The following is a 22,367-nucleotide window of genomic DNA, read 5'->3' as shown; positions in this document are numbered from 1 at the left end:
TCGACTTTTCAGATCTGAAACAAGGAGGGATTTCCCAAATTGTGTCTAATATCCACACGCTCAAATTATTTGATATGTCTTGTATCTTTGCAATTGTCCCCTTGGGAACGGCGTGATTGGTTTCATCTCGTGTGCCTTAATTTGCTTTCCTAGCAGACTGTGGCTTTGCATCTTTGTGACCTGACCCACATAATAACATGAGCAAATTAGAGTTTTGTTTGGCTTGATTATTTCATTCAGTCATTTTCTCCTCGGTGCATTTGGTCATTCTGCTCAATGAGAGCCTATGAGAACGTTGCTTGCAAACTCCGAGATTAAGTTGTAATCAGAATTATTGTTCCCATCACTTCCCATGTGGGAATCTGCCCCTATATTTTACCTGTAGAATCTGTCCTTATATAACATGAAAACCAATCCATTGAGAAAAGGTAAAACCTAGCCACTCTTGTGGGTTCTGTTATTTGTTACTCTTCTCTCACAGAGGAGTATATCGTATATTAAAGAAAATGCTTGTCCATCTTTCCCCAGAGATTCCTTCTTGCTGCCTTTATGTTAGCTGTGTGCTATTTTTCCTATCGAGTTGTTTCTTGACAGTTTTGATACTATCTGAGATTGAGAGACAATTATATTTATTCTTTCTTAGCTGCTATGTCTGCATTTTCCACCCAGTGACTTACTTTTAAAGTGCCGCTGCCGTGCTGGAGTGGTCTTTAAACTGATACTGTGCACAGCAGTGCATATCTCTACAATAAATTTCTCTCAATCTATGCCCCGCCAGACACCCATCTCTTTACGCTGCTTGTGTAAGTGGAGGAGCCTGCCTGTACTGTAAGATACCATTAATCCATTCTTGAGCAACACAGCATGAGTGACATCTCCGCGCCGTCAGATTAATTGTTTTAGTCCTTGTTTTAAGGCCAGGATGTCCAATTCAGAGACGGCCTCCAGCTAGCAGCCTGCAAGATATTTTCAGGGCTGATGGGCAAGGGTGGGAATTAAAGTATCATAAGAGCTCTTCACCTGTCTATTTTCCTCGTTATAGATTATGGTTTTGAATGGCTGCTGCAGCCACTTGGAGGAGCTGATTGGTGTCTCATTGTATTTTCAATTTTTGTCTCTCTCTCTCTTTCTCTTTAAGAGTAAAAAGGACCGTATGAAGGCTTGGATAAGGGCACGCCTCCCCACCTGGTGCAAAGAAAGAGATTCCTGGTCTATCTACATCTTTGCTCCTCAGTCTAAGTAAGGCAACTTAGTGTGATTGATAACACTGTGGCAGGCAGGGCTCCAGGATTCTGTGCTCAAATAAATATTTGCAGAGCATGGCAGTTGTAGAATTCCCTCAGACTTAACAGTTGCAAGGGGAACCGGAAAAAAATTGTTGCCAGCTGAAAGATTTGAACTTGTGCTAATGTCCAATGGCTGCCAGCACCCAGCACCTCTTGAAATCAATTATTACATTTTGTAGCATTAGCTGCTGGCCATCAATGCTAACAACATTGTGAAGGGGCAGTGGGTGGTATCCAATTAATACTTGTTTCGTCAGCGCAAGGATTTCAGCTTGTGCAACAAAATAGATTCTGAGGTTTCTCCAAACCCTCCAGAGCAGATTTGAGGAGTGTTTGTGGCACTAACAGGGAACTTCTATTGTATAAGCAGAAATCCTTCCACTGGCATAGTGAGTTAGTTGGATACCGCCCTCTAGCTCAAAGGTAGAGCACTTGTTTTATGTGTGGAAGATGCCCTGATCTCTGGCAACTCCAGTTAAAAGGATCAGGTACCGAGTGATGGGACCCTGGAAAACTCCTACCTGTCAGAGTAGATCATTCTGGCAAGAGTGTGATCCTTTAACATTCATTCATATAGCCAGAAACAACAGCAAGAGAGACTAAAGCGATTACATGCAGGGATTAGTGTTTGCAAACCGAAACATTTGCTTTAACAAAAATAATTATAATTTTTGCTGCAGTTGCTATTAACAAGTCCATCTTATGTGTGACTGTTTTCTGCTTTCCACTCAATAAACCCTCGCAGTGCTGTTGTTTTATAAGTCAACTAGTAAGGAATTCTGCGTTAGATAGATGCAAGGTCTCCTCCCTACAGTACCTCTGTAGCATCAGCCATACATTTTGGGACTGGTAGCAGTAGTGATTTTAATGTGATTTCAGTAAGTATAATTGTTTGAATTCCACCCCTTATTTTTCCTTTGCTCATTGGCCTTTCATACTCTCAGTTGCTACCCCATCTTCTCAAGAAATACAGATTCCACAGAGGAATGTGATTTTTTAAATGCATAATCATATAAATTAATTACCCCCCCCCCAAAAAAAATACACACACACAGGCTGGAATGGAACATATAATTTCCATAGTAAGTTGTGCTTATAGATAGATCAAAAGGCTTCTGGGGCACAAGAGCTGCCAGGATCACCAAGACTGGGCTAAATGAAATAAGGGGAGGACATAGGTTCTGGAAGAGGCGGTGGTGGGCTGTTTGTGGACATGTATTCATTTGCTGCAGTGATTTAGGGGAAGGCATAGCTCAGCACTAGACTGTATGCAAGAGGCCTCAGCTTAAGTCTCTGGCATCTGCACCCATGGCTGGGAAAGACACTGTTCTGAAGCCCTGGAGAGCTACTGTAAGCCTGTATGCACCAAGGATGGCTGAGATGTTGGACTCCAACCCCCGTCTGCTGCAGCCAGCATAGCCAATAGTCAGGGATGATAGGAGTTCTGGAGAATCGCAAATTCACCATCCCTGGCATAGAGAGTAACGAGCTCAATTGGCTAATGAGGTGACATTATAAGGCAGATTCCTAACCTTTTTCAGGAATAGGAGGAGGGGTTGGTTATCTCCTCTCTTTCCTGCGATGCAAGAAGAATTGAAGAAACATCATCATGCAGGGAAACTGACCTGTTTCAACTTGAGCAAAATTCTTATTTCTGGAATACTACAAAGTGCATCACAGTCATTTTGCCATATGGCGATGCACTCCTGGAGCCCTGTCCTGCTTCATGTGAGACTTTTCTGCACGTGTGTTTACAGTCCGTTACAAATGTAGTAATGTTTGTCTAACACCCTATTGACCTCTTCCATCAAGATATTCCAGTCTTTAAATATAAACCAAATTAGATATGGTGCTGGGAGATGATTAATATATCCCATGGAGATTTTAAAGAGGTAAATCCCGTGCAGATCAGATTGGAACAGAATAACCGGGGGCAAGGGCATTAACCCTTTCCTGATCTTCATTGCCCCTCCCCAATATTCTTTTTGCCTCAGAGGGGGTGGGCAGATGGGACATACAGGTGCCATTCATTCATTCATTTTAAACAATATATAAATTTGCTCACATCTGAATATATCAGAGCACTGTACAGAAAACAAACAAACTATACACCAAAAAATATACACCAAAAGCAATGCAGTTAAATAACAATGCAATGCTGAAGATAATTAATGGACAATAATTTTTAGCATTTAGTCAGAAAAGGCTTAAGTAAACAAATGAGAAAATCTGGAGCATGCATCTGAAAGTAGATTGTTTGGAGCAGGCATCCCCAAACTGCGGCCCTCCAGATGTTTTGGCCTACAACTCCCATGATCCCTAGCTAACAGGACCAGTGGTCAGGGAAGATGGGAATTGTAGTCCAAAACATCTGGAGGGCCGAAGTTTCGGAATGCCTGGTTTGGAGCATGCGTTTTCCCAGACCCTGTGCAGAAAATTAAATTGAAAGTGCCCTTCACTTGAACATGCAAAAAATTTGCTTTTTGAATGTGCAAGGGTACCTCAGAACACACACACACCATTTCTGCATGGTTGGTTAATCTGGCCATGTCTTTGACAAGGCAAGTCTAGAGCAGTGATGCATTCAGGCACACGGTGGGCAGCCTCTTCTGCAATAAGTCATTTAGCATCAGGAGCTCATTAATAATCCTATTGCACCCAATGCAGAAACACTGCCAGACTGATTAGCCATCAACAGTAGAGGCCAAGTAGAAGGAGTCCAGGCGAGAGTGGTGTACAGAGCCACAGCAGACAGCCTCCTTTATCAACTCACAAGAACTATTAATTGATTCATTGACTGATTGATTGGTACATTCCTTGTGGCCCACTAGCAGTTTTCTCAGGCATGTAATTCTGGGATAATAATAAGGTATAACAAACAACTTTTATTTAAAAAAAAAGTGTGATGTTCCCAACAGAAGGTCTTTCTGAGAGTGAAATGCCTTGAAATAAGCTTTGCTAGGGAAAGTTTGAGAGAAGAATTACGCCAACAAATCTCTGTTCCTGAACAATTTGAAATATCTGCAGTTATATTCTAATGAAAGAAATGTGTAAGAGTGGGGATTCAGTTTCCCAAAAGTGGGGGTTAGGGGGGAGAGGGGATTGTTTCAGACATTTGGTTTAGAAAGAAATGTCATTCTGCATGCTTACGGCTTGTGATGACAACTAATTCCCAAGTCTTCTTTTCCCCTTCCCTTTCCTAGATTCCGTGTGATATGCAATAAAATCATTACTCACAAGATGTTTGATCATATTGTCTTGGTAATCATCTTTCTGAACTGCATCACCATTGCGATGGAACGTCCCAAAATTGAGCCACACAGTGCTGTGAGTAGTAGCCAAGCCTCATTGCTTCCTGATGGTTACCACCTTGCTGAGCAAACCAAGCAGATGTTGTATTCTTAGCAATGTCTGCTCTTGCCTTCAATCTCTTTAGCCATGCTGTTGGGTAGGGGCTAATCTCAGCTGGCTAAAGGTGAATGCATGCGTTTAAGTTAAAATACTGGGTCTTGTACTGGTTTTACCAAGAGATCAAAGCACCTGTGGGCAATCACCTCAGCAATCACCTCTCTCTTTGGTGATCTAGAGATGATCCTATTTCATGAACAGTCTGAAGGCTGCCGCACTTTTCCTGTAGCTTTTGTAACATCACAAGAAAGTCACACTGGAAGAATGAATACAGTTCCTCAAGGAGAAAACTTTCTTTTTCAACATCACTTGCAGAATTTTGCTTTGTGCAACCTTAAGAGTCTTGTGGCACCATAAAGCCCCTTTTTTGCATAATCTTTCACTGACTAGAGCTCAGTTCATATTCATTCATATTTCATTATTGGGTATATTAAATGCAGAATAGTTACTATTTGATAACTTCATTGTTTATGACAAAGGGCAGAATTTAAATTTATTGAATGAATAAATGAATCAAAATAAAGATTGCACTCCATGCATCTGATGAGGTGAGTTCTAGTTCACTGAATCATTTGCTGTAATAAAAATGTGTTGGTCTTTAATGCACAAGACTCTTTGTTGCCCTTCTAATATGACCGTTTCACACATCTAAATGGTATTTTCAAAATGCTTTGCTTCACTTCTGCAATTCCTCCACATGTTGAGAAATTCATGGCAGCCTTCCTAAGATAAGCTTTTTTAGGAGGAGAGGGGGCTAGAGACATCGTATCGTCCTAATAATATGTTTCCACCCCTCACCGTACAAATGTACATATTTGAGCAGGCATTATGGGGTCACAGAAGCAAGCACACAAGCAGTGCTACTATCTAAGCAACATCAGCACCAAACTTTTACTTTCAGTGCTAAGGCAAAACTGCCTTCAATTCCCACCCTGGCAAATCCTGTTCATCGGCTGCCTAGATCCAGCAACATGGTGGCACATCTGGCCATTACAGATGCACAGCTGACCTCCAGATTTGCATTTATGTGGAATTAGCTGCTGCTTGTCCTTATTCCGTGCTCTGCTCTTGGATTTAAGCATTGTGGTTTATAACAAGTCGAGGCCTCATCAGTTTATTATTGGCTGTGGCTTATTCATTTTTTAGTTCTTCACCTGCACGCTGTTACTTTGAGCAATAAATGCCCCTTCCCAGCAGTGGGTGCAAAGGGGCTTTCCTTGCTTTTGCCCCTGTCAAGTTGTCTTTTATTCCACTCTGTAATATCCAAAAGCAACAGCCATGTGCCGAAGATATCAAAGTAAGAACACCCCCCCTTTTTTTTGTGGCATCCTATTTCCCAAGGCAGAATCAGCTTGTTTTAATACTTGACACAGCTATGGCATCTGTCACAGTTTTCTTCTTCAATAAACATTCAAACTCTTTTGCTTTCTTGGTGTAATGTTGGGTTTTGGTCCTTTCCATCTGTTCTGCATTGGCATTTACGGGGGGTGGGGGGTGGCACAGCGCAAAGGAAGGAAAGGAATAGCTCTATTTTGCACTTCTTTTTCTCCTCTTTGTTTTGATAGGAACAAACATCTTCATTCTGGTTCCCTGCAACATTTGTTTTGATAGATTTGCATAATTGGGTTCCCCCTCCCCAATCAGATCTTCATAGCAACAGTGCCTGTTTGTCTGTCAATCAGATTCTAACCAGATAAAGCATATTAATCTGACTGTTCTATTATTTTATTTCAGTTTCTTACCGCCTGATCCTATGCATGTTTGCTTGGACATAAGCCCCACTGAATTCAATGGGATTACATCCTGGTGAGCATGCTTAGGATTTGCAGCTTCCGAGAGGCAAAAAGAGGGGCTGATAAACAAAACACACAACTGTTGGGGGGCTTCTATAGCATTGTCAAATACTATTCTGGCTGCACCCCTCTAGAATCATCTTCCTTTAGCTTAAAATGGGAGCTGAAAGCAAAGAGTATTTTTCAAATGGTCAAATCCATTCAAATTACTGAAATTCAAACCATCAAGGAATCGGTGTCAGTTTCAGACATCTTATTTGGGCTTTAATGAATTAAAAACAGAATATAAATTCAAACTTGGCAAGTTAGTTAAAATGCACCCATTTGAATGCTCTGGAGTTCTATTAAATTTGAATATGAAATGACAGTTTTAGTTATTGAAAGGCTTTAAAGTCGAAGTACCGGCAACTGAAATTTCTGTGTTTTGAATTGAAGCCATCCATACAACTTAATGGCATGTTTGGCTGCTGTACAAATGATAGGTTTTATTGTCATGGACGAATGTCTGTTAGGAGTCCAACTGGTGTCACAAAACAAGCAAGAGCTTAAAATAGATTTTCGGTTTTCATACCCAAACCATCAGGGCCAGATATTTTGCTACCTGGAACAAAGGATAAGATGGCACCCCTCCCAATTCCACAACCGAAAGCCAAATAAATTGATACCGATAACATCTACTACCACACTGGAGAGTAGCATGGCAGAGTAGCTGGTCCAGAAGAGGCCATGTAGCAACAGAACAAAATGGCTTGAGGCTCAGGAAGGACAATCACAAGATGATAATGCTTCCCCAGGGCAGCTGCCACCTTAGCCAGTTGCCTCACCCTGACTAATGATAGGGCCAGCCCTATAACCCATGTTGATGAAGCTACCACACAGGGTGTCATTTCAAAACATGTTGCAGTTAGTCATTAGAAGCAGCTGCATCAAAAACTAGTCCTACACTCTTTTTGTGTGCTTCCTTGGTAATAAACCTTACTGAGCTTAGTGGGACTTGCTTTCAGATAAGCATGCACTGGAGATCAAGCTTTCAGACCCAAGATATTCCTTCTTCCAGTGTTAAGGCTGTGAGCATCATTGCTTATGGAGCCAAAACAGCTCCACACAGGAGGGAGGTTATCAGCAGGATTGGTGAGGAGAAAACCCAAAGCTTGCAGTAGTACAAAAAATCTTTAAAGGGAGTGAAGACTCAGTAGCATGCACAGTAGGTACTGGGGGTGGGGGTGGACAGACAGTGGGAAGGGAGAATAGAATGGAATAGAGCAGCTGTAATCCTAATCAGGAGCACTCCTGACTACAGCATTTTGAAACAATTCCACCCTGTGTTCCACTAAAGCTCTCTCTTTTCTGGGTCACAAAATCTGTGTCCCATAGATTTCAAGGAACTACCTCCAGATGTGTGCCTTTGTAGCTTAGCCACTTCACACTAAGAAAGATTTCCATAACTGGTAAAGCACATAATTTTGTTTTAAATGATTGCGTGACCCACAAAGAACTGTGGCATGAAAACAAATTTAAGTTTCTGCTTTTTCTTTCCTTTCTTTTTACTTCCCCTCCCCCCATCCACAGAAACTGAACATGTGTGTTAGTTAGTTAATAAAATGTGCTCTTCATTAAGGCTGGGAGTTTTCAAACTTTTGTCAAATGGGGCTTCACATGAATGCCTTTCCAACTATTAAAGTAAAAACGTTCTTTTAATGAGCGAGCAATCATTGACACTGTTCTCTATTAACTTTCTTTATAAAACAATTCTTACATGAGTGATTTGGATAGGGCAAGAGCTATTTTGAGCTTGTGGGCCACTATTAACTTTCAGATGCTTTTCTTAAAAAAAAAATCCCTGTATTGCATGTTGTCGGGGAGGTTATTAGGAAACAAACTGACATCTGGTTTGGTTGAATTTAGCAATTGTTCTTTGCATGCAGGACCTATGAAAGAATTAGCCGTTTTAAGAGTAAATAGTCATAGGATTTCAAAATGGTGCCTGCCAGCACACAGAATCCAGAAGAAACCACGCAATATCAAACAGGCATCAGCGGGCAGTGAATAGGGACAGGGTGCTGACCTGGCCTCCAGTTGCCCATATCGATGCTGTATACCAGGACTGAAAGCAGGAGGGGTGAGGCATTGGTGAGGTCAGCATGGTGCAGATGCACTGGTGGAGCCAATCTGGTGTTCCCACCGTATTATTCACACCGTGCCAACCTCACAACCACCTTGTCCCTCCCCATCTCTGTCCTGGTATGCAGGAGCTATGAAGGCAGCTGGAGGCCGGGTGGGTGCCATTGCCTCCATCCACTACTGGACAGAGGTCTTTTATCTGGCATTTTATTTCAGGGAGAAATAAGGTTGCCCAGGTACAAAAGAGGACAAGTGTGTGTGTGGTTCCTGCAGCTCCAGTGGTTGTGGAGAAGAGGGCTTAGATCTGGGGGGGGGGGCGGCGCACGGGAAATGTGAGGATAAAAGATGGGCATGGAAAAAGTTTTTGAAGTGGGGCTGGAGTGGTGTTGATCAGAAGTGTCAAGTAGGGCAACCAGGAAGATTAAATGGGGAAGCAGGGGGTGGGGTGGAGAAAGGCATGCCCCCTGAAGCTGAAGAACAGAGAAGCAGCTGAAGCTTTTGCTCAGAATTTGTTCTCAAGGTCATGGAGGATAAGGCTATCCATGGCTACTAGCCACGATGGCTATGTCCGCTCTCCACTTTTGAAAGCAGTGTTGCTGGATAGTACAAGTTGGGAGATTGCTGTTTCGCTGAGGCCCTTCTTGCTGGCTTCCTGTAGGCATTTTAATGGCCACCGTAAGAACAGGATGCTGGTCTAGATGGGCCTTTTCTTGTGTTATGTGTAGACTAGCAGGGCGCTTCTTGTGTTCAGAAGGATAGTCTTTGAATTCAAGTGTGAGAAAGCTGAATAAGTTTTGGATTGAAAGTGACCAACTCAGACAGGATGGAAGAGAGCTGGACCATGAGAGCTGGCTTGCAAAAGGATTTCAGTAGTCCTTTACATTAGTGTTGGGAGTGGGGGGGCAGTGTAAAACCCCCTAAAGGGAGTCAGGGCTCATATACTAACTTCTCCATGGAACAGACTTCTTGCCTAGAAACCAAAATAGGTATTACTTGAGCTTCAGTCGTCTATAGCAATTATTCTTTGCCTTCCAGAGATGTGTATTTTCTAACCGCCTCAAGCCGGTTCTCTTGCTGTCCCAGATCCAGCCAGCCTGTCACCGCAGTGGGGGAGGGAGGGAGGGAGCACTGCCTCTAGACAATGTGCAATCCCTTTCTGAGAATTCTCTCTGTGGTCTGCAGAGATTACACTCTAAAATTGCTGCATGCTTCCCGCAAAGGAGTCTAATATTCCAAACCTTTTCTGACTGCTATTAATATTTTATCTGCAGCCCTTAAAGCAGGACCTTATCCAGTCCTCCAGCAGCTCGTCTGCATGGCATGCTTGCTGACCTTGTAGAGACCCATTTTTTGTGCAGTACTCCGAAGAAGGCGGGGAATGTTTTCCTGGTGAAGAAGCTTGTGTGGTCACAGCAGCAACCTGCAAGATTTGATTAATTACAGAGGCCAGCCTGGAAAAGTGGCTATTAACTGATTCCCGAGTCATTCTCCACACATCGTGATCTATCATGTTTTGAGTTTTGAACAGCATTTTTATCTCAGAGGCCTCGTCTTCTCCCTAAGCATAATCAGAGATTGCAAAGAGATTAGTCCAGGCATCCCCAAACTGCGGCCCTCCAGATGTTTTGGCCTACAACTCCCATGATCCCTAGCTAACAGGACCAGTGGTCAGGGATGATGGGAATTGTAGTCCAAAACATCTGGAGGGCCGAAGTTTGGGGATGTCTGGATTAGTCAGAAGTGTGATGTCTTTAATTATTATCATTGCAAAGTCTCGTTTCCACTAGCTACTTCTGTGATCATTTGTAAATGTGATCCAGAGAGGATCCTTAGCCACCCCTGGGGAACCTATGGACTTTGACTAAGCTATAGGGGTGTCAGGTTAGGCTTGGATTTCCCAGGTACCCTTCGGGAAAATGTGGAGCATAATGAATGGAGGTTTTTATGAAAAATGAATTAAACAAGGACTGTAATGCAGTGGTATGTAATAGCTAAATGCTAACATCCCCTGAAGGTCACAGACAACTTTAGGCAGCTATATCAGCCTTCCTCTACCTGGTGCCTTCCTAATGTTTTGAAGTTCAGCTCCCATCATCTCTTACCTAATGCTTGCTACCATGGAAGAGAGAGTTGGAATCCAAAACATCTGGGGAGTACCAGGTTTGAGGAAGACTGAATTAGAGAAAGGACAAAGTTTGTTTCTGTGTTCATTGCTAATTGAGGTTCAGCTGTGTACATTGCTGGAAATTAGTAGCTTGGCCTCATGTGCTCAAAGGTAACCCAAGTGTGGGCCCTGGGTTGATACTGCTTGAAACTTGCATTGTTTTTATTTGCTTCATTTCATATCACTCCTATAATTTCCTTTCAACTTGTACATTTGTAAATTTATTAAATGAAAGCACAAGAATCTGTTTTTCTCTCTCACTCCATTGACTCTCCTGAACTACACCTTAAATGTAGAGAAAGGAAGAAAATTCACAGGACTTGGGTCAAAAGAAAAAGGATACTCGCACATATTTCAGATTCCCTTCACACATGTGGATTAGGAAACCCAGCTCTGCGCGAACAGCAGGCATAGAGGAAACTGAGGTGGACAGCTGTGGTAATGTGGCAGATAGGAGGGCGGGATCTAGATTTTCCTCCCCTTGCAAGAACTGCTTTGCATGCCTACCTCCAGAAAGCTGGTGCTCAGCTTGTTCGTAAAACAATGATGGTACCAAGACTCTCAGCAATGTGTTTAATATGTCCTGAATGTTACATGGGATGCACAACAGCCTCACACAACACACACTATTTCTGGTGCCTTCCACTTTCTATCAGGCACTTCCATGTATTCTGGAATTCTTAGTACAAGTAAAAAGATGTCACTGCTCATTCTAGGCATATAGGGAAAGATGTGAGATTGTACTGTGGGAAAATGGTTTGCAGTGCATATCCCACCTCAGTGTACAAGAGAGGCAGCAGCTGTCCATGGTACTAACACAGATAAAAGTGCATGAGAAAAGCAAAGCGGCTTTCACAAAATTAAATCTTATTCTGCACATATTTGGACTAGTTTCTCCTTTGATAGCAAATGTTGTGGGTATTTCGGCATGAAAGCAAGAAACCATTTAGCAGCTCCCAGGTATGTTAATATGCACAGCTTGGAAAATGAGATTAAAATATTGCATCTCTCTCTCTCTCTCTCTCTCTCTCTCTCTCTCTCTCTCTCTCTCTCTTTTTAAATAGGAACGAATTTTCCTCACACTCTCCAACTATATTTTCACAGCAATCTTCCTGGCTGAAATGACCATCAAGGTAAATTACCCTTTGGCCTTCTGGCCTCGCCCTGAATCCTCATGAAACACATCTTTCCTACCTGCTGTGTTGTTTTAATATTCAATTGGGAGCCGCCCAGAGTGCCTGGGGAGACTCAGCCAGATGGGTGGGGTATAAATAATAAATTATTATTATTACTGAACTCATTTCATCAGTATAAGCTCTATGCCAGTATGCACATGTCCTGTGAAAACGGGCTCCCCTACTGCGACATCCCAGCATGCCCATGCAAAAGAGTGTTTGGAACTCATATGCACTCATTGAGTTCTAAACACTTAAGTTACATGTTTGTAGCAGCTAATTGAGCAAGAATAGAAACCAGTGGTGCTCCAGATGGTGCTGGACTACAGTTTCCATCATCCCTTTTCCTTGGCCATGCTTGCCTGGCCTGATGGGAATTGGAATCCAACAACATGGGGAGCCACAAGTTCCTCATCCCTGTTAACAGAGGTTGGCTAGTGGAGTGTGTACTCCCATCTGTTGACCTTTTGAACCACAGAACTGAGACCCTGTGCAGCAGCTTGCCATGTAACCCAAATGAAGACCAAGCACCTTCCACAAGGGCTCGTTTTCGACATCTCTGTTTGTATCTGCTATATGCTCTTTTAAGAGATTTACCATTCAGGCCTGCTTGCCTCTGAAAAGGCCAGAGTTTTAAATGCTCAGCTGAAACTTTCTAACTTGCTGGGAATTGGTGGGGATGTCACCAGTGGGTAGGAAGAAATGCTTCCAACAAATCTAGCATGTGTGAAATTAGCAACCTTCCAATGTTACATTTTAGATGTTCTTCTGACCTTGTTGCACCTGAAAATGGTTTGAAAGCCTTGTGGCTCAGGATAGCATATGCTCAGCAGCTTCCTAACCATTTATATCTGCAGTCAGCTGTAAAAAAATATTAATCGTGTGTGCCCTTCTTTTATCTCATTCCTATACATTATTGCAGACACTTTTGCGCAATTAGGTTTTAACTGCATTAAAAATACATCAGCTGTTAAAGGCACAATCTGGGATGTTTCTGCATAGTTATTTTTTATGAACCTTACATTATAACACTTTGTAGGATTGGCTTAGTTGTGTTTCTATAACTGGGAAGCCAATGCATTTGCAGTCTCGTATCTGTAAACAATGCCTTCAACATATTGACTCAATTAGTCATCTTTTGTTGCAATTTTGACATCTTGACAGGTGGTGGCATTAGGCTTGTGCTTTGGTGAGAAGGCATACTTGAGAAGTAGTTGGAATGTGCTGGACGGGGTGTTGGTTCTCATCTCAGTGGCTGACATCCTGGTTTCGATGGTTTCCGATAGCGGCACAAAAATCCTTGGAATGCTAAGAGTCTTGAGGCTACTGCGAACTCTCAGACCGTTAAGGTAAGGAAACTACAGAGGGTTATGTGGAATGGTCAAAGGATGTTGGGCTGGGTGTGGGAAACGATGGATCAAGTAGGTAATGGAAAGAAATAAAGGTGCTCTTGGAGAAATAAGGAGTGGAAGGACACCTATACTGGGGCAACATACCATTAAATGTTTGCAGGTGAAATCTATACTTGAGAGAGTGCCACAGGCCTCAACAGAGATGCTAGAGGCACAGCACACCACTTCAGGATGCTGTGGCAAAAGCAGTCTGTTGCTCATGCTAAATAATAAATTGAATTTGTATGAATAGGAACTGTCTGTCTCACAGTGGATACACATGACCAGATATGTGGGCTTTTTTTGTTTAATTGATAGTCCCTTCCTTATGTTGTCAACTGCCCTGTGATTGTTGTAAATTATTGTGACAGTTTTAATGTAAACAAAATTATTTTCTGACAAGTCTTCAGTTAATAATTATAATAAAAATATTTAGCATGCACCTGAAAGAGTAGTTTGTTGGATAATGCCTTAGGTCAGATGGTAGCGAATTCCACACTGTGGTGGATGCAAGGCTAATACTGTAGTAGGAGCTCTTAGTACTCCCAAGAAGTCCTCTACCATCAAATGTAATAGCCAAGCAGGGTTGTAAAGGAAGAAGTTGTCTCTCAGGTGGCTGGGTCCCAAGTTGTTTAGGCTGTGTGTGTATACAAGTAACAACACCTTGAACCTGCCTGTGCAGCTGCTTCAACAAAAGTGTAATATGTTGTCTTGGGTTTTCCTTCTGCTGAAATAATGTTTTTGGGGGACAGATGAGTGATCAAGACTGCTGTTACAACTAACATGCTTCTCCCTGGATGATTAGGCGCTTGTTTACTGAGGTCTGTTGACAACTTGCATTAAAGCACTCCCAAAAGACCCTGTTTAAAGGAAGAGAGGAGGAATTCCAAGTGTTGTTTGTAGAGAACTTTCTGAGGTGCTGTGCCGTTAACTACTTATTTAGATTTTTTTATGCTACCCTTCCACAAAGTGTTCTGAGAAGTTTATAAAAGTTATGAATCGGTTAAATAAAGACATAATAAAATAACAATAATAAAAACAATATCACTGCAGCCAATACAAGATCATAGGGACATAGGGAACTTCCTACTGAGTCTATTTGTCCATCAAGCTCAGTGTTGTCTACACAGATGGGTAGAGGCTCTTCAGGGTTTTAGGCAGGGGGCCTCACCCAGCCCTACCTAGAGATGCTGGGAACTGAACCTGGTACATTCTAAATACAAAGGAGATGCTCTACCATTGAGCTACATCCCTTCCCCCAATCATTGGAGGGGGTGGATAATTACTGTGAAATATCTAAGATGCATATAACTTTTTTTTAAAAAAAGACTTGCAAAATAAAAATATATTTACCTGGTGCTGGAAAGACCACAGTGTAGGTATCAAGCAGGCCTCTCGGGGGCGGGGGCATTCTATAACCAAGACACCACCACCAAAAAGGCCCACTCCTTAGTAACCACACATCTTATTTGGTGGAGGCATCTGGAGTAGAACCTCTAATGAAGATCTTAAGGCATATGCAGAAAAAGGTGAGCCTTCCACTAGCATGGCCCCAAGCCATTAAGGAGATTAAAGAATAATATTAGTACCCTGAATTCGGCACAGGAATATATTGAAGCCAGTGCAGATGTTAAGGTCCTGATGTGGTAATTAACGTTTTCACTGCCCTATATTGGAGCAGCTGAGTTTCCAGACTGTTTCCACAGTTAGCCCCATGTATAACACATTGTAGTAATCCACCAGCCCCTTGTAAATCTGGATTAAGGTAAAGGTAAAGGGACCCCTGACCATTAGGTCCAGTCACGGATGACTCTGGGGTTGCGGCGCTCATCTCGCTTAACTGGCCGAGGGAGCCGGCGTACAGCTTCCGGGTCATGTGGCCAACATGACTAAGCCGCTTCTGGTGAACCAGAGCAGCGCACGGAAACGTAATCTGGATTACTTGGAACTAATTTTTTTTTCCTTCCTGGCTGCTATTGCCAGAATCAAATACAAGAGAAATCAACATTTAAAATGTATTCAGAATAATTGGGGGTGGAGTGGGGATTGAATACTATTCTGTCCTGGCTTTGGCTTCCAAAATAGATGTATGAATTATTCACTCTTCATAACACTACGCTACAAGTCATTTTTCGTGGCTCTTTTCTATCATATTAACACTTCTCTGAGTGTTGAAGGCAAATCTGAATTTCCCTCACTTTGTGACAAGTGCTCTGATCAGACTAGTAGGCTTAAAGCTGGCAAATGTGTTCCAGCCGATATGAGACTGACAGGTGTTTAGGATGGAGCTGTCTGCATGGTGCAAGTTTAGCAGAAAAAATTGAGACTGCTGAGGCTAGCAGAACTGGGAAATACTCCAGGGATTAGATGGGGAGGTATGCTTTGGAAGGGGGAGTAACACATGCCCTGACTTCAATTTTCCTCATTTGTCTTAGCTTAAAACCATTCTCACTACAGCCTCAGGTAGCTGAAATGGATGAGTTATTTGCATGGATTTGTGGGAGAGCTGGATCTCATTCCTGAAGGAATGCCAACAAACGCAGCCTCCCCATTCCCAAATATTAGTGCTAACTCTAACAGGTCAGCCTCAGCTGCCCCCCCCCACAACCTCTTGGATACCATTGAGCTTCTGTTCCTGCCTACCACCTCCGTGGTCTCTGATCCACCACACTATTAATTTAGAGCCAAGAAGCCCTGCTAATTGTACCATTAAGGGCCCCTGGAGCCCTTAAGCAAAAACATGTCGCCCTCTTTCAGTGATTAGGGATTAGTTGTATTCTGTCAAAGTCTTTACATTTTTGCTTCCTGAAGACATGAGAACTGCATTAGCATTGAAGCCGAGGAGGAAACGACAGAGAGGTTTTTAAGCCAAAGCGGTGCGCACGTTTCTGCACCAAATAGTCCAAATGTGGTTTTGTTGCCCGGAATAAATAGCGCAACTTACATAATGCATATTGCAACATTTGGATGTGATTGTTTTTCATTATATAGTCTACTTCAAGGAAATTGCTCACACACACCCTTCCCATGCCAATGAAAAATATAGAAGAATGTAGATCTGGTGGAGAAATGGTGAAGCAGACAAGAGAATAGAGCCAAGGGAATGACAGAATTATCCCTGTCCAGCTTGTAGAAATCTTTCATCAAAACATGCCTGTGCACATCCAAATCTTCCCCCACCCTAGCACCAAGTGTAACTGTACTCTTTGCTACCAAAAGGAAACAGCTTAGACAAACACGCCTCCCTTTTTATCCGAAGAGGCGCCACTTCATACATGCACTCTGTGATGTGGTGTCCGCAACGGATGCAAACCATATGGGCACTTCTCCACATGGTATGCCGTTTGTGTGAAGCGCTGCCCTTGTGATTCAAGCCAGTTTTAACCACGCCAGCAAAGCCTTGGAGATTGTGCAAGTATTGTTTGCCAGGAACTATGTGTCCAAGGCTTTACACAAGGCTTGTCATGTGGCAGGGCACACATGGTTCACATCCTTGGTGGCCATCACACCACGGCCACACGCACATCCATATTAACCTCTACCCGGACTAGACTTGCAGAAACCAATCCATTCGCTGTATGTGCATATGTGGTGTGTTTATTTGCTGGAGGAGTTATATAAAGATCATCCATCTGCTTCGTTTAAAAAAATATATGAAGAGAATACAATTAACACAAAGCAAAAGCAGTTGTCTGTGTAAATTCTTGTTCTAATTGCTCGGGAAAAATAATAGAGATTGGAAAGTGATATTTCTATTATTGTACACGAGGATTTAGTGAGAGACAGTGGCGAGCAATAAAATCCATGTTGTAGTTTCCTGCTTCCAGCGATTAGGGACATCCATGCTTTAAATAGTTCACTAGAACACTATGGATCATGCCTAGCATTAAGCATGACTAATTTTATTAGCAGGAGTACTCTGCTGGTTGAAGACTGACTTGTGATTGGCTCCAGCTTTGAGTGTGACAAACAGGGTTTTTTAATATAAAAAAGATGAGAAGAGGAGGAAGGAGACATTGTGCAGAAGTCTCAGAGGGTGGCATGAAGTGAAGACCCTCAAACAGGAACTACTCTAATCAGACCTGGAAGCAAAGGGATGGCAAAGGAGAGTACCACTGGGACAGTAAGGAGGACAAAGGAAAATGGGGAGAGCACAGCCTGGAGGGAGAGAACCCTAGTGAAGGATTAAGAACAATTGTTACAACATTGTCTGGGTCAGGGCTGCTTTTATATATGGAGTATCAATTAGTTGTAGACTCAGCTGATTTAGGCAGGAATGGGAAACCTTTGGCTCTCTGGATGTTGTTGGACTCCAACTCCCATGAGTCCTAGCCAGCATATCAAGTGATCAGGGATGATAGGAATTGGAGTCCTACAACATATGGAGGTCCACCATTTCCCCATCCTTGAGCTAAGGGTAGAATGGGGGAAAGAAGACTTCCGTTCCCAGCCCTAAGCTAGTGTTCAAGTGTGATGCTGCCCATTACTCCAAGGATAGTGACTGTTGTCCAGGTAGGGTGACACTTCCGCTATAGGAGGAATGTATGTGTTGCGTCTAGATCCTGCTTTGTCACTGGAGGCACAGTTGACCACAGTTGCATTGAATGCCTTCTACCAGATGCAGCTGGCATGCCAACTCTGATCCTTTCTGGATAGAGATAGCCGAGCCTCAGTCATCCGTGTTTTGGTAACCTCCAGGTTAGACTTTGGTAATGTGTTATATGTGGGGCTGCCTTTGTAAAGAGTTTGGAAAGTACCATTAGTTCAAAATACAGCTGCTAGATTGCTAACTAGAACCAGGTGCAATTATCACAAAATGCCAGTGCTTCATTAATTGCACTGGATCCTTGTTTTGTTCCGAGTTGGGTTCAGTTCTTAACTCCTAAAGCCCTTAATGGCTTAGGTCCAAGTTGCATGATGAATCTTGTACATCTTTATCAGTCAAGGTCATCTTCGAAGGCCATCACTTTTGGATGGTCCTGCCACCACAGATTCAGTGGGAGGTGACAAGGAAAAGGGTCTGCTTGGTGGTAGTGCCCTGGTTGTAGAATTATCTCTCCAGAAAAAAAAACTTGCCTGGTACCTACTGGCATCATTTTTATTCTCCCAGGCATTTTAACTGGGTTTTATTTCGAGTGTTTGGTATTTATACTGTTCTGTAACCTGCTCTTTTAGCTTCTGTTCTTGTTGTTTTTATTGTATACATATTGTTCTTTTCTATGGTATTAAGTAACTAAAATAAATAGGCGGGAATGCTAGTTTATTGATGATCTTGAAAGTGGAGCTGCCTATATGGATGGGACCTGCCTGTGCAGAGCACACTGAGCTAAGGACTAGGATGGTTGCTTTGGAGGATAAAGGGCAGGCTATGTTCTGCAGGGAAAGCTTTTCCCACTCACGGTGAACACATTTGGAATGCACTCAAAATATGGGAAGCAGCCTTGGGAGAAAATGAAGGAAAGTACAATACAATATTCAAATTTTTTCATGTCCAGGTGGTTTTCATGCATTGGGTGGACTGTGCAAGGGTGGCAAGTGGGTCTTCTAGGACCAAAGAAAAATGTTCACTAAAACTTCCAGCAAGGCTTCAGAGCCATGCTTTTACAACATTCACTCTACACTTGTTTTAGTGTACACCCACAAAGGACAGTTTCTGTTCATTTACAAATGCAGTGTCCAGTAAATAGTAAAACAGAGTAGTTGTGTTAACTACTGTTCACTCTATATGTCCACAACCTGTTAAGCATGGCAAGCTGCTTTGGTCAATTTTTTTTTAGGGGGACATTGCTTAAGGACTTGGTAGCTAAAATAAGGCAATCAAGCTTCTTCTTAATTTCTCTTGGTAAAGTTCTGCCCTTGGTAAGACTTGTCCTTGGTAAGGCAGTGCAGTAATTCTAGCCGCTTTGTTTTCCTGCTTGCATCTGTCTCACGTATCGATTGCTTGCTTGCTCACTCTCTCCAATTGCAGCAGTATACTCTAATTCGCAGTTATGGAATTTTGTGTTGTATTCCGGAGTGATGCTGTATCACTGAAGGTCACTGATTAGTGTGGAAGTTGTGCAAAGTCCCAATCAAGGCTTCCTGAATGAGTTTCAACTCAAGGAAGTTGGAATGTATATGACAGAATGGAGGTAGGAAAGTCAAGAGCAAAAGGATTTTAAGCAACAGTGTTATGAACAAACAAAACAAAACCTAACACAGGGAATTGCTGTTATCATTGGATACAGAATTTAAAGCTACTTATTTATTTTCTTAAAGCTTGTTTACCTCATTCTTCAGCAAAAAACCGGGGGTTCTATAAGAAATAGAAGTCATCCACATGGAGAATGATTAGCTGACTTTTAGTTGCTCTGCACAGATGTGGAAGGTGAAGCCTGTGAAGATATGTTATTCCACTATGCTCTTTGGAGAGGGAGGGGCTAGGATAGCATATACTCCATGGGGTGAAGAAGATCTCAGGCGTATGGCAGCCCCACAGACCAATGGGCCAATGTCTGATTTGGTATTAAGGCACTTTTGTTCTAACCGCAAATTGCTCCGGGAGGGGTTAGGCTGCCCGGAATGGCGGCGCGCCCCCCCCCCAGCCGCCCCAACGGTGGGAAAGGGCCGGAGAGGCCACCACCACCGCCCGGAAAGGCCCAGGAAGCGCCAGAGGCTTCCAGCGGCGCCTGCTACCTCCCCAGGGCCGATAGGCCCGAAATTACATGGGGGGCACTCCAAAGCTCGCAAGGGGGCCCACGCTGCCACCCACCCTCCTCCCCCAGGGCCGATGGGCCCTCAATTCACGTGGGGGGGGAAAGGAAATTAAAATAAAGAGGATGGGGGGCAAAAGAGGAAAAGCCCCGCGAAGGGCAAAGGGGCCTACCTACCTCAAACCTCGTGGAATCCAGCGAAGCTGCCAGGAAAAGCTCTAAAGCTCTGAATCCGTTGGCTGCTTCCCGAGAATGGCTCACCTTCCACCGTGTGCCAGGTAAGGTTACCTGTTCCTACCTGGCCAATCCCCAGCATGCCTCCCTGAGCTGGATAGGACGGCTAACTGAGTGGGCGGAGAACACCAGTATCCAGCCCAGGTAGGCAGTGCCGGCTTCCAAACTTCCAGGGCTGCCTTTATGTGGGGAACGGTCATTATGCTCCAGAGAAATTTGTGGGGAGGACACTTATTCCAGGAACATGATTATTCTGGGGTGCTCTCAGTTTGTATATTCCACACTCTATGGCTCAGTGCCTAACAGGGCTTACTGGTGGTCTCTTACCCAGGGCCCCTGAAAATCATGAAACCAACTGTGCATTTTTAATGGTGCTGTCACTTTTTCAGGGATAGTGCCATGCTACAAATCTGCAAGAAATAAAGTGGATCCATTACAATTGGGGTGGAGAATCCAAGCATGGCCTGCCAGGCCTCCCCATGCAGCTGGTTGGTCTCTCCTGCAGCCCCACTCCTTCCAAAGTCCATTTCTCCTTCTTGGCTGCTTCTGTCTGAAACAGAGGACAGGGATGAGCTGGTGGTGCAGAAACAGACCATAGAACGCACAGCAAGGAAACGCAAGAGATGTGTATGAGAGGAGGGAGTGTGGGGATAAATGAATGTGAGTAAATGAGTGTGTGTGTGTGTGTGTGTGTGTGTGTGTTGGTGTAGAGATGTGTGAAGTGGGAGGATTGTGTAGATCAATTGGTGTGGGTGGTCTTGGCCCCATCCCCTTCTGGATTTGGCCCTGTCTATTGCTGGCCAAAAAAAGAGAGAAAAGTTCCCCACTGAACCAATAAAAATATAAGTAAATATATTTGCTTTTTACCTTGAGAATGTTAATGATGACAGTGTATTCGGGGGGGGGGGATACAAACTGCTGAAGCTTTGCCAAAGAGCAGAATACATAGAGATTTTCTCCAAATGGGTAGCAATGTTCAGAAATCCCAGTCAAGAAATAAGGCCACAAGTGACAGTGAGTTAGATTAAAACCATACATTCAAACTTCCTGCAGAAGTGAACCATTGTCCAAGGGCCTACATCTGAAGAATGATGTCGGGTTATACAGTGTCGGACTCTGTTTAAAGGAGCTTAGATTGTTACCCATGAGGTCAAACAGGATACAGTTTAATTTCTCAGCCAAGGAGCATGGGGTTTCCAGGGAAGCACTACTGAGGCTACTGCTGTATTTTTAAAAGTTGAGCAAAATTAAAGACATGTTGACAGGATACATCGCAGGCAACTGAATTCAACCCACACACAAATAAATCTATTTTATTTATTTTTATTAGATTTGTATACCTTCCTTCATCTCAAGATCTCAGTGCAATATCTCAATTATCTGAAACCAGAATCTGTTAGGCCAATGCCCTTAATTGGCATCATTATACCATAGACTTTTCCTCATCTTTTGCATAAACTGGAGTTTTGGTCAACTGTTCTGGTCATCAGGGGCCATAAGGGGACGAATGTATGTGGCAGTCACAGCTCTTGATAACGTACGGCCTTTCAGTGCATTTAAATAGTCAAGCTAAAGCTAAAGGCATCTTGAAAGCTTTATCTCAAAAATTATCCCATGGGTACCCTGAGAATCCTAAGCTGTCAGTTGCTTCAGAATACCCATCTCATTCATTGTTGTAATTTTTTAAAAATCATTGTGGTAGTAAAGATGCATCCCTATATTCAGTGATAACCCAAATTCAGCCACAGCTCGCTCTTTACATCTAGCTTCACATTTCTATGGCTGTTTGGAAGACTGGCTGTGTGCCCAGCTAGAGAGTCACGTCTCCTGGTGTGTCTAACTGCTGAGTGGTAAAGTGAATGGACTGTCTGGGATTTAAGTGGCCACAGCTTTATTGATTTCAGATGTAGGAAGATTTGGCATACCGGTAGGCATTGGGCATATATCCCTCTCAGCCCCGCCCCACCCCCCTTGCTGGGGAACTGAGGCATGACAAGGTCTATTCGGGAGTGGCTCCATCGCAAAATGCAGGTTTACGCAAATGGCCCCCAAGTGCTGAGGGAAGCTCTATGGCCCGCTAGCCCTACACACTTGGCTCTTTGG

At 43.3% G+C, this 22,367-nt stretch overlaps 1 protein-coding gene across 10 annotated transcripts in view; it reads left to right on the top strand.

Moving 5' to 3' along the window:
• CACNA1G (calcium voltage-gated channel subunit alpha1 G) overlaps positions 1–22,367 on the top strand; it is a 323,342-nt gene that overhangs the window by 247,131 nt on the left and 53,844 nt on the right. For all 10 annotated transcript variants that reach the window (XM_035104356.3, XM_035104361.3, XM_035104358.3 and 7 more), the window contains exons 17-20: positions 1,139–1,239; positions 4,490–4,613; positions 11,837–11,905; positions 13,112–13,296. In XM_035104356.3, coding sequence (XP_034960247.3) covers positions 1,139–1,239; positions 4,490–4,613; positions 11,837–11,905; positions 13,112–13,296 — 479 coding nt within the window. The remainder of the gene's footprint in view (positions 1–1,138; positions 1,240–4,489; positions 4,614–11,836; positions 11,906–13,111; positions 13,297–22,367) is intronic.

Source organism: Zootoca vivipara, chromosome 2, assembly GCF_965207765.1.
Source record: "Zootoca vivipara chromosome 2, rZooViv2.hap1.1, whole genome shotgun sequence".
NCBI lineage: Eukaryota > Metazoa > Chordata > Lepidosauria > Squamata > Lacertidae > Zootoca > Zootoca vivipara.
The sequence above is the reverse complement of the archived record's forward strand: the minus strand, read 5'-3'. Positions and strand labels throughout refer to the sequence as shown.